The 23,586-nt window shown below is 34.3% G+C and overlaps 1 protein-coding gene across 4 annotated transcripts in view; it reads left to right on the plus strand.

Annotated features, from left to right (window-relative positions):
* LOC149802280 (uncharacterized) overlaps positions 1-23,586 on the plus strand; it is a 101,708-nt gene that overhangs the window by 60,694 nt on the left and 17,428 nt on the right. For 3 of the 4 annotated variants that reach the window (XR_016420802.1, XM_089956707.1, XM_089956708.1), the window contains 6 exons: positions 810-1,001; positions 1,685-1,852; positions 6,601-6,792; positions 7,470-7,637; positions 12,334-12,525; positions 13,175-13,342. Coding sequence is in view for 3 of the 4 variants with exons in the window: in XM_089956707.1 (XP_089812833.1) it covers positions 810-1,001; positions 1,685-1,852; positions 6,601-6,792; positions 7,470-7,637; positions 12,334-12,525; positions 13,175-13,342 (1,080 nt within the window). In the remaining variant the exon portion in view is untranslated. Of the gene's footprint in view, positions 1-809; positions 1,002-1,684; positions 1,853-6,600; positions 6,793-7,469; positions 7,638-12,333; positions 12,526-13,174; positions 13,343-17,068; positions 18,172-23,586 lie in introns of those variants that run through there. The other variant, XM_089956709.1, reaches the window with a different exon arrangement.

Below are 23,586 nucleotides of genomic sequence, written 5' to 3' on the forward strand. Positions count from 1 at the left end.
ATATATATATATATATATATATATATATATATATATATACGTGTGTGTGTGTGTGATAAAAGATTTGAAAGATATTCACTTTACGGTATTCCAAGACTTACACATACACATTTTGCGTCCTTTAGCGGGTACAGTTCTCCTTATTTGACAGTTCGTTTTGTTGAGTACATATATTACAATGCTTGGGTCACGGGTTCGTTATATGTATATATATATATATATATATATATATATATATATATATATATATATATATATATATATATATATATATATATATTATATATATATATATATATATATATATATATATATATATATATATATATATATATATATCTTTTGCTTTTGGAAATTTTCTCTGTCTCTTTTTTTTGTCTCTCTCTGTCAAAATCATATTTCTAAGATCATTTTAAATATTGTATTTACATTAACTTGTTACTCAAAAGCAAAATCTCTACATACTGTTAATAATCAAGTGGTTTTGAAACATCAATGATCTCATTCAAATTCGACCCGCCTAGTCAGTACTTTAACACAAGTTAGATACAGTTAAGCCTTCTAAATTCATTTTACGATTGCCGTAAAACTTTAATACAGACATCCTATGGTTAATTGTTCCTAACGAAAATCCGATCACAGCGGCCATATTGAACATATTGGTGACACCACTCTTTCTGAATAGATTGTCATCTTTAAAGGGGGGTTTTAACTGAAAAAATTCGTTTGTTTTCATATGCAATGATTCATTTGTATAAAGATTAAGGGAAAATAATATTGCATTATTTTATTATAAATTTCACATTCAGAGAACTCCCCCTTGAACGACTTGATCTGCGTCCCGAAACAGAAAACGGGAATGTTTATCGAAAACATGTACGGACGGGCGGAGGAAACTAGAAAGCACATTTCGAATTCGATACCCCAACAAAATCCGCGGACGGAAATTTATTTGGCACCACGACAAGTGTTGTACGAAGAACCCTTTGGAAAGACCAGCGGTACGACTTGTAGTTGTGTATTGTATGTGATAGAACGATAATTGTAATAGACGGAAGCATCTAATTTTGCACGGAGCACACTGCAGTCGAGCGGACCTGGCACAGCGGTTCCAAACAGTTGGCGATTCCTGAAAAAATTCGCATATATATATATATATATATATATATATATATATATATATATATATATATATATATATATATATATATATGGATAGATAGATAGATAGATAGATACTAACTTTTTGGTAATCAGTAATCAAAAATCATACATGTAACTGTTTATGGTTTGTGGTGGGTGAAATTATGTCTTTATGTCTGTGTGCCTGTCTGACTCTCTCTACTAAATATTATTTCATAGAATTTAGTCAAAATTCATATCTCCCATCAGTTCTTAAAATATATATTTTGGATGATTAACATGAAATTTTACAAGCACATTCATCTAATGGTCTTGTTGGACTTAAACGAAAGTGGTGCTTCTAATACAGCCTAAAGGATCGTCACATTGATACCATTTTCAACGCTACTGCATGCATCAATCATCTGATGAAAATCATATTTATGTTGAAAGACTTCAACTAGTAGATTAATTTCTTGGAATTATCAATTATTCCTTTTTATAAAGTTTAAATAGGGACGACAAGGAAAAGTGATGCAATTCTTTTTATTTTGATATGCAGAGAACTCCACCTCTGAGGAGATGCCATGCACCTGGGAACCGGAACAGAGGAAGAGTTTTGCAGACTATGAAAAGGAAACGAGAGGAGGCCATTTGAGCTCCAAATCTGAAAGCTACAGTCCTACGGAACCAAGTTCTACATCAACAGTGAGACTTCAGTCCTGTGCAGGTAAAACAAAAAATAATGAACCTCGCCTTTCAGATATATATGTATAATACGTTTACATGCTCATTGTTATGTATTTATCGATGGGCAAATTTTACCTAACCACTCACAAACTGACTAAATTAAGAAGGACTTTATATTAACTTTGTGAGTGATCGGGTACGGTTTACACAGCAATGAAAACCCAACCATAAAAATTTAATCGATATACTTCCAATTTAAGTCCTTTCTTGCATCCGATCAGCAAATGTCGTCAACAAAGCATTCGCTTCTATGTAGATCAAAGTTTTCTTTTATTAGCCTTTCAACTGAGACACAATACATAGTCCTATGTCGCAAGCTATTCGTGGACGATTCCTTATACAATAATATAGTTTAGAGCGTCATAGTCTGTCTGGCTGATGATATATTGTTATGATAATTATTTTAATATAACAATTGTTATGATATTTATATCAGGCTTTTCCATTTGGTTTCTAAAATTACGCTTGGGTATGGCACGAGTTATAGCTAGAATTGTTGTTAATTTCTAGGCATTTCGATCTTTCAAAAGCGAAATAGAGTCCCTTTGCTTGACATATGACCCCGACATTTATTAACAGCTGCGGAAACAAGATTGACTTGTAATGCCTGCTATATACCTTCTTTGCATAAGGGGCGAGTATTGGTGCGCAGGAGGGTCTGTACAACTAGAATGCTTTAACTTTTAATGGCGATGTTAAACTGGAGTTAGTAAATTATGTTCGGAAATCACCGTTGGGTGGGGTCTTATTATTATCTTTGTGTAAGGTGCTGATATAAATAAAACTTAACATCAAAGGACTGTGGAATCAAAATTAAAATAGTCCGCTGAATTTTTCGATGTGTAAAAAACAAATCCAGGTCAGTATCACGTGACCGTTTACAGCGAATCAAATTATAGAAAAGGCGGTCAATTCATAATAATTGGAATTATATATATATATATATATATATATATATATATATATATATATATATATATATATAAAGAGAGAGACAGAGACAGACAGACAGACAGACAGACAGACTCTTTTCGTCAGTGACGAAAACACAACTATTTCTTTCTGTGCCTTCTGGTGGGTTAATTTCCTTACAGTTCACTCTTTCACTTGACAGTATATCGGTTTTACATCGCATGGCTATCGGTTTCGATATCCATCCACGGCAACCTAGGTTTGTATTTATGATACTTGCAATGTAGAATTCGCATTAAACATTAAAAGCACATTGACCCCATGATCTATTTGGTCCTAAATTAAATTGAGACATTGAACACAGCAAGCTCAATCTTGTTGTCGCCATTTATCCTGAATGGGTGGTCATATCAAACTGGGGTTTTAAACCATAGTCTTATCATGACGATTAGTTAGTAGTAAATGAAAATCGTTTCTATCGGACGTCTAGTACAGTCACAACGTTGGCCAGATTCAAAATCTTGCTATTATCACTCCCCTTTCATGAATGGTCATATGTGTATGGAGATTTCACTAAAAGATGTCTTAGGCTGTGTAACTGAGTTTGCATGAAAACGATGCTTATATCTATCTATCTATCTATCTATCTATCTCTCTCTCTCTCTCTCTCTCTCTCTCTCTCTCACTCTATATATATATATATATATATATATATATATATATATATATATATATATATATATATATATATATATATATATATATGTAGATATATAGATAGATAGAGACATGTAAACACATAATACTAATAATAATAATAATAATAATAATAATAATAATAACGATAATAATAATGAGCTGTTGACGAAGTTACGAGGAATTTCACATAGTAGTGGCGTACTGGAAACCTGTCAGGAAAACCGGACTACACAGAGAAAGTAACGTGAGTTTTGGACTGACATGTTATATTGTTTGTTATGCGGATATAACATAAAATGGGACGAGTTGATTACCTTTGTTGTATCAGTAGTGCTAAGAGCCAACAGGAATAAAGCGCACAGAGTTTAATGGCAAACACAAAAATGTGCACGTCTATATTATGTGATTGATTGCCTGATATAGAATAAATCTTGATTTGAAGTGCAAACTTGCTGGTTGTGCCGAACTGGCTAACTTTGCGGTATTTTCACTCGTCCTCGTCTCTACCAACCATGACCATTCAGTCTCTATATGAATTTTGTCTGCTGTTCACTTGTAATTTTGACTGTACATACATAAGTACCCACGTAATTCAGTCGTGGTCGGTCAATGGGAACAAACCTCAGTTTCGTAGTACTCTTCAGTAATTGTGGACACGAAGATAAAATTCCTCCAAAGGAATGTACTCAAATAGGCCAGTCATTATGGTAGTGGCCAGTATACATAGGCAAGTCTATGGTAGCGATCAATTTACACACTGCATGAATATTTTTTTGAAGTTAACTTTTTTGTGAATTTGGATTGTTTCTTTTTTGTGCTCAAAACTATCTGTGCTTTTATATTTTTGCCAGGACTGTCACTACCGAAATATATGCATATTGGGTTTATTTAACATTCAGATAAACCAGTCTCCGCACACTTGTTCTGCATTCCAAAAAAGCAAACTAAAATTTGAGTAGGACACATTGTTTTGTCGGTAACAGTGAACTACAAAGTAACTTTTGTATTCTTCACCTGATAAGTTACAATGGAAAGAAATTGTTTCTACAACGCGCGAAAAGTTCCACACTGGACCCTTTTGAAAAGCGCGTAATACAAAGTAGTACTTTTTATTGTATGCACAGACTAAGATAACTAAATTAAAGAATATGACTCTCAGTTTTAAAAGGTTGCAAATTTCTGAACCACACACACACACACTTATATATATATATATATATATATATATATATATATATATATATATATATATATATATATATATATATATCTTTAAGGAAGTGGTGTTTAAGCTATATACTTTTGTCGCTAGTCCATACATCATACATGTACATTTTTGCGCCCTATAGCGGGTTAAGTCCCCCTCTCTCTTACTTTCATTTAATTAAGAGAATCATATTTACAATGCAAGGATCACTAGTTCTATATCCGCTCGTGACAGCCTAGGTCTGCTGCCTTTCTTATTTCCTGAACAACTGACTTTGATAAAATGTCTGCTGTCCTATAGTCTCAATTTCGTTTTGAACGGCAATTAAAGACGAAAAAGGTTGATTCTCTATCTCTCTCTCTCTCTCTCAAACATATATTATTTCGGAGAATTTAATCCATTTTCATGTATCCGATCGGTTCTCAATGAATTTGTTTAAACAAGCCAAGGAAAAGTTGCTTTTAGAAATATATCGCTATAAGGTAATTTATTTAGCTCTGCCTGTGACATATACACGGATCAGTATAGGTTAGGTGATAATCTTTTGTTTCTTTCATCCGTCTGTACATTTAAAACATTAATTACTTGCCTATTGGCCTATAGTATTTATAGGATTGCCATGAAACTTTGCAAACACATTAACCCCATGGTCTAGATGGCCATAAGTGGGAAATGGTGCTGCTCAGATATCCAATTAGCGCACCACGGTGGCAGTTATCGATAATTTTTCATCGACATTCTGAATGAATGGATTGTGATATCAAAATAAGATTTTTGCTGGAAGGCCTCTTATGAAGTCGCGTTGGTCCTAAATGAAGCGCATGCAGCTCGGATGTCTTCCGCTATATGTGTTAATTATATTCTCTTTTTCTGGTATTAGCAGTGATTAATTTTTCATAACTTTTAAAATAAGGAAAAGCCGAAAGATATGTGTATGTTTCCTATTGTAACATTCAGAGGATGCAGAGGAACTATTCTGCGTCATTCAACAAGGAATGGATGTTGAGGGCTTACTGTCCGACTGCGAAGCGTAAACAAGAAAGGTCCTTCTAAATTCACCACCTGCAATCTACAGGCGGAAATACGTTCAATATATATATATATATATATATATATATATATATATATATATATATATATATATATATATACGTGTGTGTGTGTGTGATAAAAGATTTGAAAGATATTCACTTTACGGTATTCCAAGACTTACACATACACATTTTGCGTCCTTTAGCGGGTACAGTTCTCCTTATTTGACAGTTCGTTTTGTTGAGTACATATATTACAATGCTTGGGTCACGGGTTCGTTATATATATATATATATATATATATATATATATATATATATATATATATATATATATATATATATATATATATATTATATATATATATATATATATATATATATATATATATATATATATATATATATCTTTTGCTTTTGGAAATTTTCTCTGTCTCTTTTTTTTGTCTCTCTCTGTCAAAATCATATTTCTAAGATCATTTTAAATATTGTATTTACATTAACTTGTTACTCAAAAGCAAAATCTCTACATACTGTTAATAATCAAGTGGTTTTGAAACATCAATTGATCTCATTCAAATTCGACCCGCCTAGTCAGTACTTTAACACAAGTTAGATACAGTTAAGCCTTCTAAATTCATTTTACGATTGCCGTAAAACTTTAATACAGACATCCTATGGTTAATTGTTCCTAACGAAAATCCGATCACAGCGGCCATATTGAACATATTGGTGACACCACTCTTTCTGAATAGATTGTCATCTTTAAAGGGGGGTTTTAACTGAAAAAATTCGTTTGTTTTCATATGCAATGATTCATTTGTATAAAGATTAAGGGAAAATAATATTGCATTATTTTATTATAAATTTCACATTCAGAGAACTCCCCCTTGAACGACTTGATCTGCGTCCCGAAACAGAAAACGGGAATGTTTATCGAAAACATGTACGGACGGGCGGAGGAAACTAGAAAGCACATTTCGAATTCGATACCCCAACAAAATCCGCGGACGGAAATTTATTTGGCACCACGACAAGTGTTGTACGAAGAACCCTTTGGAAAGACCAGCGGTACGACTTGTAGTTGTGTATTGTATGTGATAGAACGATAATTGTAATAGACGGAAGCATCTAATTTTGCACGGAGCACACTGCAGTCGAGCGGACCTGGCACAGCGGTTCCAAACAGTTGGCGATTCCTGAAAAAATTCGCATATATATATATATATATATATATATATATATATATATATATATATATATATATATATATATATGGATAGATAGATAGATAGATAGATACTAACTTTTTGGTAATCAGTAATCAAAAATCATACATGTAACTGTTTATGGTTTGTGGTGGGTGAAATTATGTCTTTATGTCTGTGTGCCTGTCTGACTCTCTCTACTAAATATTATTTCATAGAATTTAGTCAAAATTCATATCTCCCATCAGTTCTTAAAATATATATTTTGGATGATTAACATGAAATTTTACAAGCACATTCATCTAATCCTCTTGTTGGACTTAAACGAAAGTGGTGCTTCTAATACAGCCTAAAGGATCGTCACATTGATACCATTTTCAACGCTACTGCATGCATCAATCATCTGATGAAAATCATATTTATGTTGAAAGACTTCAACTAGTAGATTAATTTCTTGGAATTATCAATTATTCCTTTTTATAAAGTTTAAATAGGGACGACAAGGAAAAGTGATGCAATTCTTTTTATTTTGATATGCAGAGAACTCCACCTCTGAGGAGATGCCATGCACCTGGGAACCGGAACAGAGGAAGAGTTTTGCAGACTATGAAAAGGAAACGAGAGGAGGCCATTTGAGCTCCAAATCTGAAAGCTACAGTCCTACGGAACCAAGTTCTACATCAACAGTGAGACTTCAGTCCTGTGCAGGTAAAACAAAAAATAATGAACCTCGCCTTTCAGATATATATGTATAATACGTTTACATGCTCATTGTTATGTATTTATCGATGGGCAAATTTTACCTAACCACTCACAAACTGACTAAATTCAGAAGGACTTTATATTAACTTTGTGAGTGATCGGGTACGGTTTACACAGCAATGAAAACCCAACCATAAAAATTTAATCGATATACTTCCAATTTAAGTCCTTTCTTGCATCCGATCAGCAAATGTCGTCAACAAAGCATTCGCTTCTATGTAGATCAAAGTTTTCTTTTATTAGCCTTTCAACTGAGACACAATACATAGTCCTATGTCGCAAGCTATTCGTGGACGATTCCTTATACAATAATATAGTTTAGAGCGTCATAGTCTGTCTGGCTGATGATATATTGTTATGATAATTATTTTAATATAACAATTGTTATGATATTTATATCAGGCTTTTCCATTTGGTTTCTAAAATTACGCTTGGGTATGGCACGAGTTATAGCTAGAATTGTTGTTAATTTCTAGGCATTTCGATCTTTCAAAAGCGAAATAGAGTCCCTTTGCTTGACATATGACCCCGACATTTATTAACAGCTGCGGAAACAAGATTGACTTGTAATGCCTGCTATATACCTTCTTTGCATAAGGGGCGAGTATTGGTGCGCAGGAGGGTCTGTACAACTAGAATGCTTTAACTTTTAATGGCGATGTTAAACTGGAGTTAGTAAATTATGTTCGGAAATCACCGTTGGGTGGGGTCTTATTATTATCTTTGTGTAAGGTGCTGATATAAATAAAACTTAACATCAAAGGACTGTGGAATCAAAATTAAAATAGTCCGCTGAATTTTTCGATGTGTAAAAAACAAATCCAGGTCAGTATCACGTGACCGTTTACAGCGAATCAAATTATAGAAAAGGCGGTCAATTCATAATAATTGGAATTATATATATATATATATATATATATATATATATATATATATATATATATATATATATATATATATATATATATATAAAGATAGAGACAGAGACAGACAGACAGACAGACAGACAGACTCTTTTCGTCAGTGACGAAAACACAACTATTTCTTTCTGTGCCTTCTGGTGGGTTAATTTCCTTACAGTTCACTCTTTCACTTGACAGTATATCGGTTTTACATCGCATGGCTATCGGTTTCGATATCCATCCACGGCAACCTAGGTTTGTATTTATGATACTTGCAATGTAGAATTCGCATTAAACATTAAAAGCACATTGACCCCATGATCTATTTGGTCCTAAATTAAATTGAGACATTGAACACAGCAAGCTCAATCTTGTTGTCGCCATTTATCCTGAATGGGTGGTCATATCAAACTGGGGTTTTAAACCATAGTCTTATCATGACGATTAGTTAGTAGTAAATGAAAATCGTTTCTATCGGACGTCTAGTACAGTCACAACGTTGGCCAGATTCAAAATCTTGCTATTATCACTCCCCTTTCATGAATGGTCATATGTGTATGGAGATTTCACTAAAAGATGTCTTAGGCTGTGTAACTGAGTTTGCATGAAAACGATGCTTATATCTATCTATCTATCTATCTATCTATCTATCTCTCTCTCTCTCTCTCTCTCTCTCTCTCTCTCACTCTATATATATATATATATATATATATATATATATATATATATATATATATATATATATATATATATATATGTAGATATATAGATAGATAGAGACATGTAAACACATAATACTAATAATAATAATAATAATAATAATAATAATAACGATAATAATAATGAGCTGTTGACGAAGTTACGAGGAATTTCACATAGTAGTGGCGTACTGGAAACCTGTCAGGAAAACCGGACTACACAGAGAAAGTAACGTGAGTTTTGGACTGACATGTTATATTGTTTGTTATGCGGATATAACATAAAATGGGACGAGTTGATTACCTTTGTTGTATCAGTAGTGCTAAGAGCCAACAGGAATAAAGCGCACAGAGTTTAATGGCAAACACAAAAATGTGCACGTCTATATTATGTGATTGATTGCCTGATATAGAATAAATCTTGATTTGAAGTGCAAACTTTCTGGTTGTGCCGAACTGGCTAACTTTGCGGTATTTTCACTCGTCCTCGTCTCTACCAACCATGACCATTCAGTCTCTATATGAATTTTGTCTGCTGTTCACTTGTAATTTTGACTGTACATACATAAGTACCCACGTAATTCAGTCGTGGTCGGTCAATGGGAACAAACCTCAGTTTCGTAGTACTCTTCAGTAATTGTGGACACGAAGATAAAATTCCTCCAAAGGAATGTACTCAAATAGGCCAGTCATTATGGTAGTGGCCAGTATACATAGGCAAGTCTATGGTAGCGATCAATTTACACACTGCATGAATATTTTTTTGAAGTTAACTTTTTTGTGAATTTGGATTGTTTCTTTTTTGTGCTCAAAACTATCTGTGCTTTTATATTTTTGCCAGGACTGTCACTACCGAAATATATGCATATTGGGTTTATTTAACATTCAGATAAACCAGTCTCCGCACACTTGTTCTGCATTCCAAAAAAGCAAACTAAAATTTGAGTAGGACACATTGTTTTGTCGGTAACAGTGAACTACAAAGTAACTTTTGTATTCTTCACCTGATAAGTTACAATGGAAAGAAATTGTTTCTACAACGCGCGAAAAGTTCCACACTGGACCCTTTTGAAAAGCGCGTAATACAAAGTAGTACTTTTTATTGTATGCACAGACTAAGATAACTAAATTAAAGAATATGACTCTCAGTTTTAAAAGGTTGCAAATTTCTGAACCACACACACACACACTTATATATATATATATATATATATATATATATATATATATATATATATATATATATATATATATATATATATCTTTAAGGAAGTGGTGTTTAAGCTATATACTTTTGTCGCTAGTCCATACATCATACATGTACATTTTTGCGCCCTATAGCGGGTTAAGTCCCCCTCTCTCTTACTTTCATTTAATTAAGAGAATCATATTTACAATGCAAGGATCACTAGTTCTATATCCGCTCGTGACAGCCTAGGTCTGCTGCCTTTCTTATTTCCTGAACAACTGACTTTGATAAAATGTCTGCTGTCCTATAGTCTCAATTTCGTTTTGAACGGCAATTAAAGACGAAAAAGGTTGATTCTCTATCTCTCTCTCTCTCTCTCAAACATATATTATTTCGGAGAATTTAATCCATTTTCATGTATCCGATCGGTTCTCAATGAATTTGTTTAAACAAGCCAAGGAAAAGTTGCTTTTAGAAATATATCGCTATAAGGTAATTTATTTAGCTCTGCATGTGACATATACACGGATCAGTATAGGTTAGGTGATAATCTTTTGTTTCTTTCATCCGTCTGTACATTTAAAACATTAATTACTTGCCTATTGGCCTATAGTATTTATAGGATTGCCATGAAACCTTGCAAACACATTAACCCCATGGTCTAGATGGCCATAAGTGGGAAATGGTGCTGCTCAGATATCCAATTAGCGCACCACGGTGGCAGTTATCGATAATTTTTCATCGACATTCTGAATGAATGGATTGTGATATCAAAATAAGATTTTTGCTGGAAGGCCTCTTATGAAGTCGCGTTGGTCCTAAATGAAGCGCATGCAGCTCGGATGTCTTCCGCTATATGTGTTAATTATATTCTCTTTTTCTGGTATTAGCAGTGATTAATTTTTCATAACTTTTAAAATAAGGAAAAGCCGAAAGATATGTGTATGTTTCCTATTGTAACATTCAGAGGATGCAGAGGAACTATTCTGCGTCATTCAACAAGGAATGGATGTTGAGGGCTTACTGTCCGACTGCGAAGCGTAAACAAGAAAGGTCCTTCTAAATTCACCACCTGCAATCTACAGGCGGAAATACGTTCAATATATATATATATATATATATATATATATATATATATATATATATATATATATATATATATACGTGTGTGTGTGTGTGATAAAAGATTTGAAAGATATTCACTTTACGGTATTCCAAGACTTACACATACACATTTTGCGTCCTTTAGCGGGTACAGTTCTCCTTATTTGACAGTTCGTTTTGTTGAGTACATATATTACAATGCTTGGGTCACGGGTTCGTTATATATATATATATATATATATATATATATATATATATATATATATATATATATATATCTTTTGCTTTTGGAAATTTTCTCTGTCTCTTTTTTTTGTCTCTCTCTGTCAAAATCATATTTCTAAGATCATTTTAAATATTGTATTTACATTAACTTGTTACTCAAAAGCAAAATCTCTACATACTGTTAATAATCAAGTGGTTTTGAAACATCAATTGATCTCATTCAAATTCGACCCGCCTAGTCAGTACTTTAACACAAGTTAGATACAGTTAAGCCTTCTAAATTCATTTTACGATTGCCGTAAAACTTTAATACAGACATCCTATGGTTAATTGTTCCTAACGAAAATCCGATCACAGCGGCCATATTGAACATATTGGTGACACCACTCTTTCTGAATAGATTGTCATCTTTAAAGGGGGGTTTTAACTGAAAAAATTCGTTTGTTTTCATATGCAATGATTCATTTGTATAAAGATTAAGGGAAAATAATATTGCATTATTTTATTATAAATTTCACATTCAGAGAACTCCCCCTTGAACGACTTGATCTGCGTCCCGAAACAGAAAACGGGAATGTTTATCGAAAACATGTACGGACGGGCGGAGGAAACTAGAAAGCACATTTCGAATTCGATACCCCAACAAAATCCGCGGACGGAAATTTATTTGGCACCACGACAAGTGTTGTACGAAGAACCCTTTGGAAAGACCAGCGGTACGACTTGTAGTTGTGTATTGTATGTGATAGAACGATAATTGTAATAGACGGAAGCATCTAATTTTGCACGGAGCACACTGCAGTCGAGCGGACCTGGCACAGCGGTTCCAAACAGTTGGCGATTCCTGAAAAAATTCGCATATATATATATATATATATATATATATATATATATGGATAGATAGATAGATAGATAGATACTAACTTTTTGGTAATCAGTAATCAAAAATCATACATGTAACTGTTTATGGTTTGTGGTGGGTGAAATTATGTCTTTATGTCTGTGTGCCTGTCTGACTCTCTCTACTAAATATTATTTCATAGAATTTAGTCAAAATTCATATCTCCCATCAGTTCTTAAAATATATATTTTGGATGATTAACATGAAATTTTACAAGCACATTCATCTAATGGTCTTGTTGGACTTAAACGAAAGTGGTGCTTCTAATACAGCCTAAAGGATCGTCACATTGATACCATTTTCAACGCTACTGCATGCATCAATCATCTGATGAAAATCATATTTATGTTGAAAGACTTCAACTAGTAGATTAATTTCTTGGAATTATCAATTATTCCTTTTTATAAAGTTTAAATAGGGACGACAAGGAAAAGTGATGCAATTCTTTTTATTTTGATATGCAGAGAACTCCACCTCTGAGGAGATGCCATGCACCTGGGAACCGGAACAGAGGAAGAGTTTTGCAGACTATGAAAAGGAAACGAGAGGAGGCCATTTGAGCTCCAAATCTGAAAGCTACAGTCCTACGGAACCAAGTTCTACATCAACAGTGAGACTTCAGTCCTGTGCAGGTAAAACAAAAAATAATGAACCTCGCCTTTCAGATATATATGTATAATACGTTTACATGCTCATTGTTATGTATTTATCGATGGGCAAATTTTACCTAACCACTCACAAACTGACTAAATTCAGAAGGACTTTATATTAACTTTGTGAGTGATCGGGTACGGTTTACACAGCAATGAAAACCCAACCATAAAAATTTAATCGATATACTTCCAATTTAAGTCCTTTCTTGCATCCGATCAGCAAATGTCGTCAACAAAGCATTCGCTTCTATGTAGATCAAAGTTTTCTTTTATTAGCCTTTCAACTGAGACACAATACATAGTCCTATGTCGCAAGCTATTCGTGGACGATTCCTTATACAATAATATAGTTTAGAGCGTCATAGTCTGTCTGGCTGATGATATATTGTTATGATAATTATTTTAATATAACAATTGTTATGATATTTATATCAGGCTTTTCCATTTGGTTTCTAAAATTACGCTTGGGTATGGCACGAGTTATAGCTAGAATTGTTGTTAATTTCTAGGCATTTCGATCTTTCAAAAGCGAAATAGAGTCCCTTTGCTTGACATATGACCCCGACATTTATTAACAGCTGCGGAAACAAGATTGACTTGTAATGCCTGCTATATACCTTCTTTGCATAAGGGGCGAGTATTGGTGCGCAGGAGGGTCTGTACAACTAGAATGCTTTAACTTTTAATGGCGATGTTAAACTGGAGTTAGTAAATTATGTTCGGAAATCACCGTTGGGTGGGGTCTTATTATTATCTTTGTGTAAGGTGCTGATATAAATAAAACTTAACATCAAAGGACTGTGGAATCAAAATTAAAATAGTCCGCTGAATTTTTCGATGTGTAAAAAACAAATCCAGGTCAGTATCACGTGACCGTTTACAGCGAATCAAATTATAGAAAAGGCGGTCAATTCATAATAATTGGAATTATATATATATATATATATATATATATATATATATATATATATATATATATATATATATATATATATATATAAAGAGAGAGACAGAGACAGACAGACAGACAGACAGACAGACAGACTCTTTTCGTCAGTGACGAAAACACAACTATTTCTTTCTGTGCCTTCTGGTGGGTTAATTTCCTTACAGTTCACTCTTTCACTTGACAGTATATCGGTTTTACATCGCATGGCTATCGGTTTCGATATCCATCCACGGCAACCTAGGTTTGTATTTATGATACTTGCAATGTAGAATTCGCATTAAACATTAAAAGCACATTGACCCCATGATCTATTTGGTCCTAAATTAAATTGAGACATTGAACACAGCAAGCTCAATCTTGTTGTCGCCATTTATCCTGAATGGGTGGTCATATCAAACTGGGGTTTTAAACCATAGTCTTATCATGACGATTAGTTAGTAGTAAATGAAAATCGTTTCTATCGGACGTCTAGTACAGTCACAACGTTGGCCAGATTCAAAATCTTGCTACTATCACTCCCCTTTCATGAATGGTCATATGTGTATGGAGATTTCACTAAAAGATGTCTTAGGCTGTGTAACTGAGTTTGCATGAAAACGATGCTTATATCTATCTATCTATCTATCTATCTATCTATCTATCTCTCTCTCTCTCTCTCTCTCTCACTCTATATATATATATGTATATATATATATATATATATATATATATATATATATATATATATATATATATATATATATATATATATATATATGTAGATATATAGATAGATAGAGACATGTAAACACATAATACTAATAATAATAATAATAATAATAATAATAATAATAATAATAACGATAATAATAATGAGCTGTTGACGAAGTTACGAGGAATTTCACATAGTAGTGGCGTACTGGAAACCTGTCAGGAAAACCGGACTACACAGAGAAAGTAACGTGAGTTTTGGACTGACATGTTATATTGTTTGTTATGCGGATATAACATAAAATGGGACGAGTTGATTACCTTTGTTGTATCAGTAGTGCTAAGAGCCAACAGGAATAAAGCGCACAGAGTTTAATGGCAAACACAAAAATGTGCACGTCTATATTATGTGATTGATTGCCTGATATAGAATAAATCTTGATTTGAAGTGCAAACTTGCTGGTTGTGCCGAACTGGCTAACTTTGCGGTATTTTCACTCGTCCTCGTCTCTACCAACCATGACCATTCAGTCTCTATATGAATTTTGTCTGCTGTTCACTTGTAATTTTGACTGTACATACATAAGTACCCACGTAATTCAGTCGTGGTCGGTCAATGGGAACAAACCTCAGTTTCGTAGTACTCTTCAGTAATTGTGGACACGAAGATAAAATTCCTCCAAAGGAATGTACTCAAATAGGCCAGTCATTATGGTAGTGGCCAGTATACATAGGCAAGTCTATGGTAGCGATCAATTTACACACTGCATGAATATGTTTTTGAAGTTAACTTTTTTGTGAATTTGGATTGTTTCTTTTTTGTGCTCAAAACTATCTGTGCTTTTATATTTTTGCCAGGACAGTATCAAACTTGGCAGTACTAGTTATTGTGTTCTCGATCACTCCCGAGAACAATTTATTCATCGTGTTTAGACTGGTCTGTGTGGCTGCCGGTAATTCGGAATAGACGCGTACTCGTGAATGTAATCGCATCGACATTAATTTACTAGCACCACCATATACACCAATTACTATTAATATAGACCTGAAAATAATCATTATTGGTGCATCTACGATAGTTGTTGTGGTTGTGATTCCAACCACAACCATGACATACAGTTGTAGCCGCGGCAAGACCGCAAATATAATCTACGATTAAGATGTGCGTTTTTTATTTCACAATAATCGCGTTTCTCTTGGTAATTTCGTTTCGCAGCTGTTGTTCGGTATCGTTTATTTTTTCACCTCGGTAAGACTGAGTGTCAGTTACAGTTTTTCTATTAATAATATAATTGTGTGTTTTAATTGCATGAAATACAGAGATCATCTGGTATTGTCATCATGCGCAGGAGCAATAAGCTCACTGACTTGTAACAAAATACCCTTTTCAACAATACATCTGTCATACAATTATAGAAAATATCAGCCTATATAATAGTTTAATTTCCTGGGATACTGAAATGTACGTGTTTAGATAAGTTTCTCATCTGTTGCTGCAGTTATTGTCTGAGAATTTGCATGTGCACTTGTTATGATTCTAAGCTGGACTCGACTTGTTAGTGGTACACCAAATCCTCTCAGACATGCATTTATGAGAGGGGAATGATAACTCATTTCAGCGACTAACTAACTGCTACTAGGATTTGTGTTGCTCGTTTCCCAATGTCAATTGTGACTTGGTTCGCAATAACAGGATGATCAAATGTGTAAGTATACAGTGGTATCCATCGGGGACAAACTAACTTTGGTGCATCGGTATACGCCCTCGTGCCGGTTACGTGATCGGATCATATTTGCCATGTGTGCGAATTTATGTTGGTCTCGAAGACATTCCAAGTACCGTTCATGTTTGAGATCTTTCTGCTCAATCAGCAATGGAACGTCTTTGGCCATTTTAATTCGCATGTGTTCTACAATACTCATAATGGCATGTTTTACCACGGGGTTTGTATATTCCAATACAGGCAGCTTTGCATTTGTTGTTTCCCAGTGCCACGGAGCTTCATACACATATAGCCACAGGCGTTCATCTAATTGGCAAAAACACTTCTATTTTTTCTTTTCAGTGTTATTATCATCACACACCCACTGGTACTCTCCATGACGAGAACTATGCAGTAAATCAGCCGTTGCCTAATAATTAACTACGACTGTCCTATCTCATGGTACCATAGCGAAATCCTTCTGCTGTATTTAATAAGACATCTTTAAGAGACAGGTCCGCCTCAGTATGCGCAAATAGGTCATCATGGAGTAAGATATAAACATAAAGTTTTTCAGGCGATTGCCACTGGTACCCATTAATGTTGAAATCTGCATCGGAATTTATATCCACTTTGCCTCTAAAGAGAGCGGCTAAAAATTGCATTATATACTTGCTATATCTCTCTTTTGTGGCACGGTTTTCTGCTCTGTAAACTAAATTAAGTTCAGATACTATTCGTATACTTATGGCTCCAAGTGTTTGTTTAATTACTCTGCTCGGAACATCTCCTTCGCTGAAGTCATAAAGAAAACATCATTCGTTTTAGATGCAGTGGGCGAGTTATCATGTTTCTATTGAGGATGCTCTTTCATGTGCGATATTCCATAATTTCTTTGCTGTTTAACTTTAAACATCCTCACGTGAATTTCAAACTCTTGTTTTGGTTGATGAGAGAGTCAAAACATTTTGTTTTATTTTTGAAATGTCTATTTTCTCATTCGCGGAATGCTGCCATGAAACAAAAATTGAGTTCGAAAGCTATTCTTATACGTATGGCCCCAGTGCATTCAGTTAATGAGCCTGCTCTTGAACCTCTTGGTCTCTGACCTCATCAACAACGTCACTTGCTTCAGACTCAGTGGGCTAATTATTGTTTTGTTTGCCGATATATTAGTTCATGCACAATATTCCACATATTCTTTTTAGTTTTGTTTGTCTCAACTATCTGCACAAGTTTGTTTCATTCCATTTCCAGACACATTCCCAGAGTCACCAATTTCTCAATAGGTCCTTAATTCGTTTCGGAGAATTTGTTTATCTTTTTTGCTTCTTTAATAAACTTGTATGATGCATTCAGACAACAACAAAAAAAATGATCTCCATATGACTGTTGTATTTTTGACACTCAATTCTTTTGGAAGATTTATGTCACTGTTTAAATTTTCATAGCTTCCTTCACTAGACTTTGTGAACCAATAGTGTTGCCGCCACTCAACATTTGTACATAAACAGCCAGTGACAATTTCTTCAATATGATAAAATTTCAAAAATCGGTTCAGCTATATATTTTCTTTCTGGTAGTACAACATTAAGCAGCGGGGGGAGGGGGGGGGGGCAGACAGACCACGGCCATTTCCCATTAAAAAAAGCCTACAGAAAACTTTGCTGCCAGAAGGGCTGAAATTCAAAATAAAATGTTTCTACGATGATCAAAAATCACCCAAAAATCCGTTACTGCATCAGGTGTTGTTGTAGTTGTTTGTCAATAATAAAAAAGTTATCTTTATTAAACTAAAATTATTAATATATCAATAATATGGATGTTGGAGAAGCACTTAGAACAAGATTAGCCCGAGAACGACTAGAAGCAATAAAAAATATTTACCAGTGAGAGAATCAGTTAAACGAAAAATACAAGCAGCTGAAGATGCAAAGCAGGGTTTTGCCGAGTCAGCTGAGTTATTATTTAAACCAGTAGCTACAACCACCGAAAAAATCCTTCTGGGAGATATTAAAGATCCTGATATAAGAAAACGTGGTATTCTTCCGGTACTAAAAACTATTGAAGAACAAACTCGACTTCGTCCTGCTGCACCTGTATTTATACCTGTTCATGCACCTAAACTTAAACCTAAATTTAAGTCTAAATCTAAACTTAAATATAAACCTAAAGCTGCTGAAGCTGAAGTTGAAACTGAAATTGAGGAAACACATGATGATGATGCGGATGATAAGGAACAAGCTGCTGCTAGGGTTTCTGCGATCGAAAAATTTACCGAAAATAGTATTAACGGAATAAGATCATCTAAAACTATTGATCATCTAGCTGTAATTGCAGTTATAACATTTAATCAACGAGATCAGGTTTTAAAACCTGAGTACGCCGGTAGACCAGTTGCTCGTGAAACGTGGTACAAGTGGATATTTAATGTATATTATGGAACTGATCAGGCTAGAGCAAATGATCCTAGATTTACTGCATATAGTGATGCAATAGATAGGTATTTTGATAGATTACATCAACAACTTCAACAACCTCCACCTGCACAAATACAACGAAAACAAATATCACCTCCACCTGTGCAACGTTCTCCACAACCTCCACCTGTACAACATTCTCCACAACCTCCACCTGCGCAAATACAAAAAAACCAAACAAATATCACCTCAACCTGAACAACAACCTGCACAACAACCTAAAAAAAGACAATCACCTTATGTGAAATTTACGGAAGATGCCCTTGATATTTTTGAAAATCGAGAAGAATAAACTAAAATTGCTGCATTTGGATACGATAATAGAAGGTAATATATGAAACCAGGAGAAGGTATAAAATACGATAATTGGGTTCCTTTATTATATTTTGCTTCTAAAAAAATACCGGTTGGTCATAAAGATCCGGAATATATAGAATTTAATAAAATTGTCGAAGAAATAAGAACAAAAGAATTTGAACGACTAAGACATCCTCAACGACCAAAATCTCCAGAAGAAGAATTTCAAGATGTAGCACAATATCCTGAAGAAAAACCTTTTGTTATTCCACCAGAAAAATAAACATTACAAGATATAGCAGTTACAAATATGTTTAAAGAAAACGCTATCAAATTATTTAAAGATCAAGAAAAATTAATTCGTGTTGCTGTATTTGATTACAAAGAAAAAAAAAATATCTCGAGGATTGACATTTAGATAAAATGACCGAAGATGATTGGATCCCCGCGTTATATTTTGCTTATAAAAATACTAAGGTTAATCTTGATGATCCGGATTATAAAATTTTTAGGGAACATATATATATATATATAGAACAAGAAAAGAAACTCTCGGTGTTACCGGTAGCGGTCATAATTCTGTCTGCCCTGACAACGTTGTCAATGATGTATCTCGGTTAGAAGTTCTTATTGGAGGAAAACGAGCTGGAAATAATTCACACGAAATAACCAACGAAGCAACTGATATTTGTTGGAGATTATTTCAGGGTGGCATCATGGATATTAGCGTGTATCGAAATCTCATTGATGAACTCATCGACGATTATAGCGACTAGTTAAAGACAAATAATTAAATAAGATGATAATACACAAAAATTATCGTAGACCCGTGCAGGTCCGAGTGGTAAACTCACGATTACCGGTATATAAATTAACTTACGGAAACGGATTAGGTGATGATATTAAAGGTTTTGTTACGCGAATAGTTCCTAAAGTCGGACCAATCGCAAAACAGTTATCAATTAAGGCAATGGACTTTATTCGCGATAAAGCCGTCACCGATATTGGTGCCGCCGCCAGCAAAGTGTATAGTGCTGTCAAAGTACTAAATTTAGTACGCCGAAAAAAACCTATTGTGTTACCGAGTACCGCGGTGATGCCCAACGATGTTAGCAGGATAATAAATGATGCAGCAAATAAAAAATTAACATCGTTGATAAATCAGCAAGATGAAATGGTAAATACCAGCATGATTTCAGGAAGCGGTCTTCGTTTTAGGAGATAACATTTACAATAAAAATGTTCTCGCGAATATCTAACTCTGCATTTGATATAAATGAACCCATAAGTAAAGATGATTCAGTGCAAGATTATCAATATTATTCATACGACGCAAAAACTCCCGATGCAGTTGGATGAATTGAAATACAAGTACATGACACAACTAGAGATTTTCTTCCGTGTGAGGCTTTTATCGAAGTTGTAGGTGAACTTATAACAACTGATGCCGCTCACCCAGAATATAATGTAAATTATAAAATTGGATTTGTCAATAATGGCATCATGGCATTATTTCACACCGCCACGTACAACATCGATGGAAAAGAAATCGAATCAATTAATAATAAAGTTGATGTTGCAACAACGATTATAGGCCTAGTAAGATACTCAGATGATTTTAATAGATCAGCAGGACCTAGTATGATGTTCGCCAAAGATAATTCTGATCACGCTGATCATGAACAGTATATTATAAGACAGCCACAAGATCGTGCTGTTAATCCTGCTAATGTTGCTATTGAGAATATGATTATAAATACTAATCCTAATTTTAATCTGGGATTTGCTGCACGCAGAAGCACATTAAAAGGTAATCGCAGAAATTTTTCGTGTGTAATTCCATTATCACATATTTTTGGATTTTGTAGGGATTTTTGAAAAGTAATTTTCGGGGCCAAAGCACACAATTGTTCTTCATCGAAAAGCTAATAGCGATGATGCTATTTGGAGAAGTGACGTCGTTAATGTTCCTGATGGTAAAGTTATATTATCTAAGCTTTCATTGTGGATGCCGGTAATGACCCCTTCTCTGGCTGAAGATCAAAAGCTAATATCTTTTATGGATCAAGGTGGTAAATCAGCAATTTCATGGTTGACAACAGTAACAGATAGTGTTAGTTCCACAGCAAATAATTATTTTACTTGGCATATAGCATCACAGCAAGGTGTTTCTGCACCAAGACATATCTTAATTGCTCTTCAAAGTACCACGAGAACAACAGGACCTGGTCAACAATTACGAAGTCATATGATATTTGATAAATATGGTGTTTCTGAAGTATCATTGCGAATAAATGGACATCAAGAACCAACTGAAGAAATCTCGCTGAATTTTGAGAGTAATTCGGTAGCACGTGCATATCATAGATTATTAAGTTTCCTAGGACGAGATCAAAATATTGATACCGGTTTACAAATATCTCAGTTAGATTTTACAAGTCTGTATCCGATCTATTATTCTTCACTAGAACATCTTGATTTGGTAAAACACTTCGTCGTTGATATATATTTCAAGTGTAAACTGAATAAAGCAAACCCAGCTGAAGATTTTACAACAACTGCTGTTATACTCAGCGATAAAACCATGATTCTTGAGGGCATTAGCGGCCGAATGAGAATTATTGACGCTCCTGTGGAAAAAATGTGATCTAATTTAGATCAATCACGTTTATTATAAATAATGCCATACGATCACGTTAGCGTAACTCTGACTCCTGGTCAGATAAAAAAAAACTTCAATCAAACACCACAAAAGTCTGCGGAGTAAAATTAACGTTAAAAATACTCAAATTCAAAGTGGTCCTAATAAACTATCAATAACTATAAGTCAACATAAACACTTTAGTAAAGCTAAATCAGCTGGTGCTGGTGTCCAAATTGATCTTTCTCCGAGTGCCGTCAAAGATATGGTTAAGGTAGGTGGGTTTTTCCCGTTATTGGCTGCGCTGCCAGCGCTGTTGGCGGCTGCTGCTCCCGCCGTATCAAAAGCTGCTACATTAGGTGCTGTTGGAACAGCATCAGGAATGGCACTAAAGAAGGCATTAGGTAGCGGATACAGCAAAAAAAATAAAAAAGATTCGGTCTAAGATTACCGGGAACACCAGCATCATGGTACCCAAAAATCAAATAATGTAAACTATTTTACCAATGTCGAATTTTGATTTATCCAACACTGCTAAAAGTCTAAAAATAAAATGCTTCCGAGGAGTATTTATGCGAGATCAGTTACCGACACGCCTAAACAAATATGAAACAGGAATTATAAATCTCGACGACAACACATGACCGGGTACTCACTGGGTAGCTTAAGCGCGAAATTATTTACGCTGACTCATACGGGTTAGCTCCACCACGAGAATTTTTAAATTATGTGGCACAATTAAATACTCCAACCTCGTATTCTACGTTACCAACGCAAACGCTAAGTGATCCACCAATATGTGGCCGTGAAGCAATTAATGGTCTCGCAGCGATATCTAAATCTGATAAACCTTATCATAAAACTGTCCACGAATACACGTCAAATAAATTAAATCAATCAATATTATAAAGGTTCACATTTACGGAAGATGTCTCTCAAGAACGTTAAAAAATCTTTCGCAGATATAGATTTATCTAGGTACGCAACAAAAGAAGATGTTAATAATCTTTATGCGATATCAGGAATAGATCCTGACGAAGTTGTTATTTTTCAAGATCAACATGGAAGACTAAAAACAAGCAATATTAAATTAGCTGATATAATACGACGAACCGAATACGACACCCACGTAGGTGCATTTGGTAATCTCCAAGCCGATATTAGAAAAGTCAATGAAACTATCGCTGAAACAACTAAAAAATTAAACGAAATTAATACAAAACTTACCGATATTAAAACCAGAGTTGATCGATTTGAGGGAACCAGCGTACTTATTCCTGGAATTATCGAAAAAACGAGCTTCGTTAAAATCCCACCAACGATAACGTCTTCACAGATTAAAAATATGATATTTATTACCGCGACGGGATCATCAACGTGGACACCAGAAAATAATGTTCTAAAATTTATCGCAACAGTTACTGGCGTGTACCGGTTATATATATTTTCCAAAATAAGATTCA

Source organism: Sinohyriopsis cumingii, chromosome 4 (genome assembly GCF_028554795.1).
Source record: "Sinohyriopsis cumingii isolate HCF-2022 chromosome 4, ASM2855479v2, whole genome shotgun sequence".
NCBI classification, from domain to species: domain Eukaryota; kingdom Metazoa; phylum Mollusca; class Bivalvia; order Unionida; family Unionidae; genus Sinohyriopsis; species Sinohyriopsis cumingii.